At 33.3% G+C, this 12,678-nt stretch overlaps 1 protein-coding gene across 1 annotated transcript in view; it reads right to left on the bottom strand.

Annotated features, from left to right (window-relative positions):
* Positions 1-4,584: 4,584 nt before the first annotated feature.
* Positions 4,585-12,678, bottom strand: part of LOC149775789 (syntaxin-like) — a 124,003-nt gene continuing 115,909 nt past the window's right edge. The window contains exon 10 of the mRNA XM_089943548.1: positions 4,585-5,450. Coding sequence (XP_089799674.1) covers positions 5,373-5,450 — 78 coding nt within the window. The 3' untranslated portion in view covers positions 4,585-5,372. The remainder of the gene's footprint in view (positions 5,451-12,678) is intronic.

Genomic DNA, 12,678 nt, shown 5'->3' with positions numbered 1-12,678 from the left:
GTTTGATCCCAAGTCTTTAACACTTAAAAGATTTCATGAACTGAACATAAAATGTACAGATTCTGAGTGTTCACTGTAGGACTTAATCTGGCCACAAAATGAAGGCAAACTTAGAGGTCATGTAAAAGAGGCCTGTAACACAGATTTATTTAGCATGAAAAAAGCTTTGTATATGCAAAGGAATTTGAAGGCATGTGCTCATACAATCTGTTTTATGTTTTGACTTAATGGCACTTGAATGTCTCCAGTAGATTATGTTCAATCTTAACCCTTCCCTCATTTTTTAGCTGGATGCAAGATCTCCGATTGCATGAGCAGGTACTTCATAAATAATAATGAATGCAAGCATAACTCTTTTCAATTATATTGGGGACATATCTATAAACAATGACAAACCATTTTATTAGATGTAAAATGTGTAGGAAATTTAGTATCAGATGTGCTTCTTTCAAAAGACTGCTAGTTCCACTTGGTCATTTTCTCTTCCTGATGTTCAAAGGTAAATTGGAAGAAAAAAAAATAGCAAAAACATTTTAGAGCAACAATTTTTTATTTATATTTTAGAATTAATTTATTGCACTTTAATAACTTAGTATTTTCAGCTGTGGTCAATTAATTTTATCCATTTTAATAATTACTAATGTTAGTGTACCTTGTCCTTTTTCTCAAGCACATGCACACAGCCATTTCACTGAGCTGTCTGCTTTATGCAGTGTATTATTTCCCTAATACACATATAAAATTTCAGTCACATTACATAGAGGTAGAACCAAGGTATGCTAGCCTTCTCTCCAATGTACTTGTTGCAAATGCATACAACTGCAAGATGGCCACTGTAATGGTCATACTGGATGTCTGAGCAGCACCATTTTGATTTAGGACCAACCAGACCACAGGATGAATATGTGTCAAGTTTGAAGGCAAGCCCCCAAGTAGTTTAGGAGTTGAGATAACTTGAGCTAGCAGATGGAAAGACAACTGATGACATAAGCTGCCATGACTGTAATACTAGAAATCAAACTGGCACTATTTTTATACAGAACCAACTAGCTATAAGAAGAAGTCTTTTAGTGAAAACCCTATGTTGATATGACTTTCCATTTAGAAGTTGTGAGAATATGATTTTCATGATGGCTGCCATGTAGGACATATTGGATGTCAAATCTGCACCATTTTCAGTTAGGACCAACTAGATATCATAAAAAGTCTCTTTTGAGAAAACCCCATGATACTGATATCAGCATCCATGAAGAAGAAATAGCATCAACACAATTTCAAGACGGCTGCCCTGGTTGTCACACTGAATGTCCGATTGTCAGCAATTTCTTTTAGGACCAACAAGACCATCTGGTGGCCATATTGGATGTCCGAGTAGCACCATTTTCATTTAGGACTAACTATACCATCAGATGAATGTGTGTGTGCAAAGTCGGAAGGCTATCCTCCAAGTAGTTTGGAAGTAGCATAATGAACTTGAGCTAATGGATAGATGGACAACAGACAACAGTCCATCCCATAAGCTCTTCTGGTGTATGACCAGTAGAGTAAAAAAGCTATTACTAATTAATTAACTTAAGGAAAAATGTTATCTATACTTAATGACACAAAATATCAATACAAACATACTATTTTAGCATGCTTAATGTTTCATTAAAACTTTGCCCTTCTGTTTTTATTTAATAATTACTTAGCAGTCATTAGTCATTATACAAAAAGCAACAGGCATGAAAATGACAACTTTTAAAACTCACTGACATATCACTGAATATCTGATATTATGTATTCATCACAGAAAATCTAAAAATTCTGATCACTTCGGACCAACTGGGAACTGTTTTTAATCATTAATTAGGAGTAAATATCCTTGAAATTTGGAAATTTCTTTATGATTCCCATGCCTGAAACTAATTTTATTGAGATATCAAAATGAAGATTTTGCAGTGATGTATTGAGGCATATGCAACTTATCTCATTTCTATACACTCATACTTCAGTATGAATTAATCACTTCTGTCAAATTTCTTTCAAGCTCTCTCTCTTTATAAACTTCAACATCAAACTCAGTGTTAAAAAATGATGTGTGGTGGACCCAAAAATATGATATTGGTGACAAAATCTATTGCAATGATAAGAGGTGGAAAGTTCCAACATAAGCTTATCTAAACAATGATGATGAACCATTTTGTTCTTCACACCATCAAACTGTAGTAGGTTACATGCACACACAATGACTGGTGAATGAGCTACAACTTGTAAACTTATTATGTAATTTTTAATGGTACTTTTCATACAGGTCAGTGGCCTTAAACATGTTTTCATACACATCCTAGGAATGCATAGTAGAATGATACTGAGCTTATAACAATGAAATAATCTTTCAGCTGTATACATCTTTTGGTGCCAAATCAGCATATAGTCTCTATCTTTGACTTGCACAGTGAGCTTGATCATAAATGGTTATGTACCAGTGTGAACCATTTGTAACAGTGGATATATCTATAATTTGACAAATATGCCACACTATGCGATAGGCTTGTTTTATAATATAAACAGCAGCTGCTTCCATTATCTCTCTTAGGGATTACAGGTTTTACATGAAAAACATGCACCACTCATTGTGTCACTCATTAGATAGATATTTGGTCAACAGCTTTGATTAAAATCATGATAATACAATATTACTGAGACAGACAGAGAGGGACAAAGAGTGAGAGAGAGAGAGAGAGATCTTTAATTCATGACTACCACACAAAATTACTGTTTAAAAATTAGACTGGCCCAAATTAGACGTATCACAAGTATATGCCCATGACGGGGGTATTCATCAGGCTACAATAAGTACCCACCTTCTGATCAGTTTTAAACATTAAGTTCTGAATGTTTACTTCTCAACCTAACAATGCTGCTTTGTATTTTGGACATGAAAAAGTTCAAAAATAAAATAAAATAAACCCAAAATAAATTAAATGTTATTTTGAAAGCATTACAAGATTACAGACTCTCCACTTCCAAAGATTCAGCAAAGACAATTTCTAAAACTTATTTGACCATAGCTGTACTGTCATTAATATCATAACTAGTTAGATGTTGATCATAAAAACAAACACAGACATAAAATTGGCCAGTAATTACGAGTCAAAATGAAGAAAATGAACAGCTCAGCTTAATCTGCTTACTGTATATATAAAAAAGTTTTTAACCTCCTCAAACAATAAAAACTGATGCTATATTGTCTGTAAAGAAGTTTAAGGAACTGAAGGTACGACCATTTGTTCTTTTTAATTTACTCGTGTTGAAACCATCTCTGACATTCTTGAGCAATAACATTTAAAATTAGCCAGTGTGGTAGCCACATTCACAAGATTGCAACCAATTTCATTTAGGATGTTCTGGATGCCATAAGAGTTTAATGAAAACCCATGTTAATATGACTATCTATTTAGGAGAATCAGTGAGAAGGTTTTCAGTATGTTCATTGTGGCAGAAGCATTTGAGGACAGATCAGAACCATGTTCATTCAGGAACAACAAGATATCATAATTATTCTCCTGGTGAAAACCAATGTAGATGCAACTTTCCATTTAGGAGGAGTAGCAATAATAAGATTTAAAGATGGCTGCCAGAGTGGCCATAATGGATATCAAAACTCAACACTGATTATAACTTTCCAATCAGGAGTAGTAGCAACAAAATTTTAATGATGGCCACTGAGTTGCTGATAATGGATATCAGATTGACACAATTTTTATTTAAGACCAACTAGAAATCACAATAGGTCTTCCAGTGACAACTCCATGCTGATGTGACTTTCATGAGGAGTTGCAATAACAAGATGGCTGCTGTGGTGATATGTTAGATCAACACCATTCTCACTGACAACCTTAGAATGAATGTGTGTAAAGCTTGGAGGCAGTCTCCAAGTAGTTTAGGAGGGAATGCAATACTAAACTTGTAACAGATGGACAATGAACAACAGGCCATCCTTTAAGCTTTTCTGGTCTCTGAGCTCAAAATATGATTATAGCCCGTTTTTTTATATTGGTATCAGACAGGAAGCTCAGATGGTCTAGATTTTATGGATACTGGGAAAATAACATGTCTAACTTTACCTGAATTCACATAACATGTCTAACTTTACTTGAATTCACATAAATCATTCATAGATAAACAAATCTACAACAATGTCTAAATGTGACAGCCTATATGTTTCAAGCAATATACATTTCATTAGTATTCTTTAGTACAAATAAGTTTTTAATTAAAATCAGTTCATAAAAATTATACTTCATTTAATGCTTGAATTTAGATTGTGCTAAATCTTTTTTTTTGAAATCTGCCACAATTGTTTTCCTGGCTGTTAATACTGAACAATACTGTTAGTGTTTGTACATCTGTTCATGCACAAACTCCATTATCATTTGAAATTTGACTTTATAGCAAGAAAAGCAATAAATAACAATCTTTAAATAAACCGACTAATGTTATGGGTGAAAAATCTTTGATCTTTGGTCATTTTCAACATTTCTATTACTAAGTTCTATGTTCAAACAGAAGAAAAAAAACATGTCTCAGCTTTTTATATGTTTATATGTTGTCCTACAGACAACAAGTAAATAAATTTTCTTGAGACATCAAAAAAATAAAAAACCAATGTTAATTACTAAAAAGACACAGTGTGCAAAGAGACAATTGTAAATAACTTCTGTTCGGAGGTTTTCATGAAAGCTGAAAATACTTCATTTAAAATTGTTCTGTATACCATAATCTCAATTTGCATGAATTTTACACTTTCCAGATTAAAAACTTTACCTGGACAGGCACCAAATAAATTCAGACAGAAAATTCATTTGAAATGTAATTCAAGAATTGCAAGCATCAATATTCTGAAGAGAACATTTTAAAAAAATTGAAAAAAATATAAAGCTTACTTTACATAGTGAACATAATTTAGTGACAATACCTCCATATAACAATATTTGGGATTTGTATGTTAGTGTTAGGGCTGTTAGATTAGTAACCCTTCATACACTCACTTCTTATTGATAAAAATAATTTCTAACAATGTTGAGCATTTGGGTGAAAATCACTAATTCTCATTTTTGAAGTCTGTCAAATCAAAACCATTTATACTGCTAATGCCAAATGCCAAGGAAAAATAACAACAAATGTTGAACATAAAAATGTTCTAAAACAGTTTCTTTTCTTAAAATCACTGGCGTGTAGTTACTTCAACTGGTACTCCTCTCAAACTGAAATTCCTGCAAGCTCTTCAACTGGATCCACCAATCAAATCTAGCAATTGGTACCACATGATCAATGTTACCATGGAAACTGGAATGTGAACTGTTGATTGGCTGCTTATGTTGCCATTGCTAGGTCAGCGTTGTTGCCAAAATTATTGCTAGTATGACCAGTAGTACTACTACACAGATTATAATCATAATCAATTTCTGCAAAACAAAAGAAAAAGAAACATAAATAACATATAGAAACTAAAAAATACCATATATACTCGCTTATAAGTTGAGTCCAACTGCAAAATGTACAGACCCAGATCTGCTGGCGCATCATGCACCAGCAGATCTGGGTCTGTGCAGTTTGTTAGGACTGATCAAACAACACAGACCCTGATCTACAGGCACATTATACTATGGCAGATGAGGATCTTTTGGTGTTTGTAATTTGACTTGGCTTGTAAGTGAGTATAGATGGTAATAATGGAAAATCACAACTAAAAAATCATGACAAACTCAAATAATATGACAGCAAAATAGTGCTGAAATCTATAAAATCTTCTGACCAGTTATGCACTTTGGATTAATCAAAAGATAAAAAAGATTTATAATCAGCAGCTGATCTTTATATTTTCATACAACACATTCTGAGACATTTGAGTAGGTGGTTCGATATTTTGAAGTCCGAATGATTCCTGTATGCCTTTCTGAAAATAACAAAGAACATGAGGAATGGAGAACAAACTACTTTTGTAAATATACCTGTCTTCCTATATCCCACTTCTACCTTATGTTATCCACCAAAAACTGCAAGTGTAGTTGCAGCCACAACATTTTATTATACACTGCATGCAGCTATATGCAGAAACCTGACTTGTGTATACCTTCTGAAAGGTGTACCTTGACTGGAATGCAAACCATGCCAGTGCCCACTGACAGCTGAACACAATCCTGTCAAGTGTGTCAAGCTCCACCTTGTGAGACACTAAATATTTCTGTGTTAACTCCATAAAAAGAAACTATATGATGATGTACCACCTGAGGAAATCTTTCTTCTTGAGAGTATCTGGCTAAATAAGAAGGTTTGATCATATATTTTAATGATTTTATATGTGCTACTTTATCTTTTATATTATATACATTTTCCAGAATTTTATTATCTTTACCTGCTACATTTTTTCTTGCTGCACTTACAATTATTTCGAAGGCTTTATATTCTTACAGTTGTGAGCAATCTACATTAACATTATATTCAGTCAGTACATTATTTGGAAGGCTTTATATTCTTACAGTTGTGAGCAATCTACATTAACATTATATTCAGCCAGTACATTATTTGGAAGGCTTTATATTCTTACAGTTGTGAGCAATCCACATTAACATTATATTCAGTCAGTACATTTAGCCACAACTGTGTTGAGGTACTGAAAAATGTCACCACATGCAAACTCAAAGCATAAAGGGTAAAAACTCTTCAAAATAGTACAAAGATTTGATAATAAGTGCATCTTTAGACGATGTCCAAAATAACAAATTTCACAGTGATACTCAAAAAATGCAATGTATGATCATAAACAAGTCAAACAAAAATTGTGAGAGCCATGATATTTTGGTATGCAGATCTTCAGAAGATGAATACAGAAGGTGCAAAGTTTCACTGAATTCCACTGAAAAGTGAAGGAATGGTTGAGTTCACTACATTCTGTCACACTAAATCAAGTTAAAAAAAAGCATTTTTTAAAATAAAAATGCTGAAGCAAAGTGATTTGTCTATATGTATTTATTGAGATGATGTCTAGAGTAGACCTTAAGTTTTATGAATCAAAAACTGCAGAACTAGTTGTGTTCTGTCATACACTGCAATAAGTTGCAAAACAAAAAGGGCAATAACTCTAACAAACATTGCAAGAACACTAGAATCCTATAGTCATGGGGAAAGCAATAAAAGCAATAACTCAAAACAAAAAAAATGCCAACGTGTATCTTCATGTGATGTTTATGATATGCACCAATTCATAGTGATGAGTCAAAAGATTCTGTCATAAACTGCATTCAGATAGAAGACAAAAGGGCAATAACTCTAAAACAACTTTTGAGAAGACAGTAATTTGTGATGTGCATATCCTCAAATAATTATAACATATACAAATTTTCACAATAATCCACTGAACATTGTGAAACTTGTTATGCCTCATAATACTCAAAGTAATAAAAAAAACTTGGGATAGTGATTTGTTGATATGTGTATCTTCAGAACATGATCATGCAATTCTAATGATGATCATGCAATTCAGATGATGATCATACAATTCAGACGATGATCATGCAATTCAGATGATGATCATACAATTCAGATGATGATCATACAATTCTGGTGATGATCATACAATTCTGATGATGATCATGCAATTCATATGATCATACAATTCAGATGATGATTATGCAATTCAGATGATGATCATACAATTCAGATGATGATCATACAATTCTGATGATGATCATACAATTCAGATGATGATCATGCAATTCAGATGATGATCATGCAATTCAGATGATCATACAATTCAGATGATTATCATACAATTCCAATGATGATCATGCAATTCTGATGATGATCATGCAATTCAGATGATGATCATGCAATTCTGATGATGATCATGCAATTCTGATGATGATCATACAATAATGATGATGATCATGCAATTCAGATGATGATCATACAATTCTGATGATGATCATACAATTCAGATGATCATGCAATTCTGATGATGATCATACAATTCAGATGATGATCATGCAATTCAGATGATGATCATACAATTCTGATGATGCTCATGCAATTCAGATGATGATCATGCAATTCTGATGATGATCATACAATTCAGATGATGATCAAATTCACATGATCACATAATTCATATGACCATACAGTTTCATGGTGATCAACTGAAATAATCATATAACTGTTATATACTGCTGTCTACTACATGACCAAAAAACACTCTTTTAAAATTATAGGAGCAGTGATCTGCCAATAGGTGCATTTTGAGGTGATGACTAGAATATTTACCATGTTTCATGGCAATTCATCAAAAACCACAGGGCTAGTTACCCTAATGTAATCTATCATATGCTTCATTACACTGTAAGACAGTAAAGGCAATAAAAAAAATGTTTCAGCAAAAGGGCATAAAAATATGTTTCAGCAAAAATGACTTGCTGATATAGAAATCTTCAGGTGGTGACCATAATATTTAACAAAATCCATCAAAAACTGCAGAAATAGATGTGATCAACTGCACTAAATTACAAGACAAAAGGTGCAATAACTCCAACAAAAACTGAGACAGTAAAGTGATATGGGAGCAAAGTGATTTATCAACAGAAGGACAGATGGGCATGACAATTACTATATATCCCTGAGGCAGGGTGGGGTGATAAAAAAAAAAAAAACAACTGCCAATAGGGTAGAAATGATTTTTATATTCATGCTATGATTAACAATGAGGGCTATTTAAATATGTGCATAATCTGTTGCCGAAGTTAAATGTGCTGCAAGAAATTACTGGTGTGTCAGAAACCACGGTAGGGTGCAAGTTTGAATCCTGCCATCACACCAGCCTGGGTCAACTAAAGTGGTGTGTCCTTGGCCAAGGAACATATTCCAACTGCCTTGGCACTAAATAACCTATCTGTGTTGCTGTCGCATCAGGCACCAAACTGAATCATGATGTTTAAAAGTGATTCTAACTGTTTACGATGTGGAACAGGCCTATATCAACATAATGTGGATAATAAACAGGGATGATTCTGCAACAACTGTTATATCATACAACTGTTATATCATTATTCCATTAATAGGTTTAATAAATGATATGACCCCTGCAAAAATGTTCTTGAGGTAAATCTTCCATGGCAACTGCACCTATCCAAAGGGGCATAACTCTAGAACATCAGAAAATGGTAATAGTGCCTCTATCTCATGTGCAAGCAATTCATAAAGTTTTGTGACTGATGTCTAGGGACCTTTTGAAAAAGTACAGCTTATTAAAAAAAAGGACTTAACATAGTAAGGACTTTGCTCCTCATTTGACTTTATCTTAGTTTTGTGTGTTTTTCTGGAGAAATAAACTTGCTGAACTCTGTGCTGATATGATATTAAGTCCCCTAAAAAAATACATACATACATACATACATACATACATACATACATACATACATACATACATACATACATACATACATACATACATACATACATACATACATACATACATACATACATACATACATACATACATACATACATACATACATACATACATACATACATACATACATACATACATACATACATACATACATACATACATACATACATACATACATACATACATACATACATACATACATACATACATACATACATACATACATACATACATACATACATACATACATACATACATACATACATACATACATACATACATACATACATACATACATACATACATACATACATACATACATACATACATACATACATACATACATACATACATACATACATACATACATACATACATACATACATACATACATACACACACACATACATACTTTTTTAACTGGAATAGAAGAATACCAAGGCTACACTCAAACAAGGGCTTAACATTATGTGGATGCTGATGATAAAAAAAATAATGGTTCAATTGTTTCAAGCTATTAAACATGGCTCATTCATCACTATGGAAAGATTTTGAGAATTCTGAGTCAGCAGAATCATTATGGGTCCAGCTCTTTAAAAAAATCAGCAGATCCATGCATTCTTTTGCGTTCAAAAAGTCTCATTCAAGGTGAAAAATAGGCAAACAAGAAAATTCAAAAAGATTGCAAAACTTAAAGCTGCAGGTACATGTCAATCACATCATGTTTTTCTCTACAACTGTTCTCACTACCACAAAACAAGCTTCATGGGGTAGAGGGGCAGAACCAAACCAGACTCCCTTGCTGCAAAAAGTGGGGGTATAAAATATAAAGATTATACAAGAATAGTTCATTTTTGCCATCCATCATTTTACATTATCTTGAATAAAAAGAAAATATTCAATACCCCTAGCTATTAATGGCCATATTAGAAGTATATGTTTTGTCTTGTGATGCATCTAAATATAGAGTTAAATGACTCTGCAGGCAATATTATCAGAGGAAATAACTAATCACAAAACCAAACGCAGCATTATATATAGCAGTCTCAGAAACTAAGCTGATTCCAAAACTCTGTTGAAATTTGAATGGCAGATGGATGGACAGACTTTTTGATGGATGGACTGGTTTGGGTTTGTGGGGTTTAATGCCATTTTTTTCAGCACATGACAGACTATCATTGGTAGCCAGTATATTTGCTGGAAGAAGAACCCAGGAAGAACCACCAACCAATGGGAAGCTACTGATAAGCTTTCTCACATACCCACACTGGTTGAGCCAAGAACCAAAATAATGTGGACAAAGGTGAGATGTGTGAGTGATCTGTACTTTGGACAGCTCAGCCATTTGGGACCCTGTACTGGACAATTTGATGTATGGATGGACAGATGCCATCAAACCATGTATCTGAAATGTTTGTGATCTGTGCACACACACCCACATATTGATGAACAGCTTCTAGATAGGAATCACAATTAGAGTAGACAAAGGTTACTAAACAAAAAATCACATCCTGAGGTCTGACCTGTTTACCAAGATCTATCGTTAAAACAATCTATGACTTTCATTTTTCCTTAAGAAATTTTTTTTATATATAATTTTGATTTAACCTTTGCATAAAATATGTCCCAACTGATGGTACAAACCTACAGATTTTTTTGCTGGAAATTAATTTAGAAACATCCTGCAAAGGATACCATTGAAGAAAAATTCCCCAAATTATATCATTGAAGAAAAACTTCCTAAATGGTACCACTGAAGTAAAATCTCCCAAATGGTACTACTGAAGAAAAATCTACCAAATATGTCCCAAATGGTACCATTAAAGATAACTTCCCTAAATGGTACTACAGTGGAACCCCGCAATAACATGATAATCGGGGTCCAAAAAATTGGACCTCATTAATATTGGGTTCACGTTAATGCGTTATTTTACAGTGTTTTACTTTTTTCAGAGAACAACACATTGGCACATATATGTATATTCATGTCTAATGTATATGATGAATAGGGTATCAGCACCGTTTACTATTGTGCCATCGTGGCATGCAGTTCATCTATAATGCATGTAATTCCATTGTAAAATTGCACACAGATTTACAATATTCAATAATTTTTTCCCCAGATCACTGTGTCTGAATTCAAGGTCTAATATACAGTATGAACAGAGCATCAACACCGTTTACTTGCCGTCTGATATGATACCATCGAGGCTTGCAATTAATCCATAATATATGTAATTCCATTGCAAAAACTGCATACATATTTAAACTATTCAATAGTTTTGCACATATCATTATGTGTCTGAATTCAATCAGAAAAATTAACAGCAAAATTAGGTTAAGAAAGACGGAGCACGTGTACGGTTCATTACATTCCAGGGTCTATGAACAGTGTCTGTTCAAATTTCATACTGCTAAAATTTTCTCATATGATTTCCGTCTACATTTATCCATTGCAAATTTCCAAAAATTAACACTTGTACGCCTATTCATTTGAATGACTACAGCAAGAATAATTAAAAATCAACACATGCTTTCAGCATGCATATAACTCTGACTTCAGATTTTGTGAATATCGAAAGAAACGTGTGAAAACTACTAATCACTGCGCAAAATGCAGAGAACAACTTGCGTTTGTGAACTTGCTTTTCCATTACAGTAAAATATTTTTATAAAAAAATAGGAAATTAATAACAAGTTCATAAACAAATAACATACCCATGTAAAACCAGAGAACTAAGTGCAGTAGGCCTGCAATGGTCACGAGTCACTTTTATTAAAAAATTTAAGCTGCACTCATGTACAATTTCACACCCTTTCAATTTCCAGCTAATAAAGCGGACATTATTTACTGGTCAACTGATTGTGTCAAATAACACCGCCAAGCCCAGCAAACATGTTGGCGGCTTTCGTTTTTTGATGTTTACTAAATTGTGAGAATCTTTTATCAACCACCGCATTGTCTGCTGCTTGGTTGTGTATGCAGTTAAAGAAGAAACAAATGTCGGCTATTGTTTGAGCAACAATTGTATACAGAATTAATTGAAGACAATCACAAAGACGACTTCCTGGCTTTACTGATGGATCAGTAATAAGTAACATTTCTGATAACATTTGTTTTGGCATAACACTTCAAGAACCTGGTGAAATTGTTAAATTTCCGAAGCCAAGTCACAATCGTATTAGATTCGAATTCATATGCGAACTCTTCCCCAAAATGAAAAACATTTTAC

The sequence above is a fragment of the Sinohyriopsis cumingii genome, chromosome 19 (assembly GCF_028554795.1).
Source record: "Sinohyriopsis cumingii isolate HCF-2022 chromosome 19, ASM2855479v2, whole genome shotgun sequence".
Lineage (NCBI taxonomy): Eukaryota > Metazoa > Mollusca > Bivalvia > Unionida > Unionidae > Sinohyriopsis > Sinohyriopsis cumingii.
This window is presented reverse-complemented; position numbering and strand designations above follow the sequence as displayed.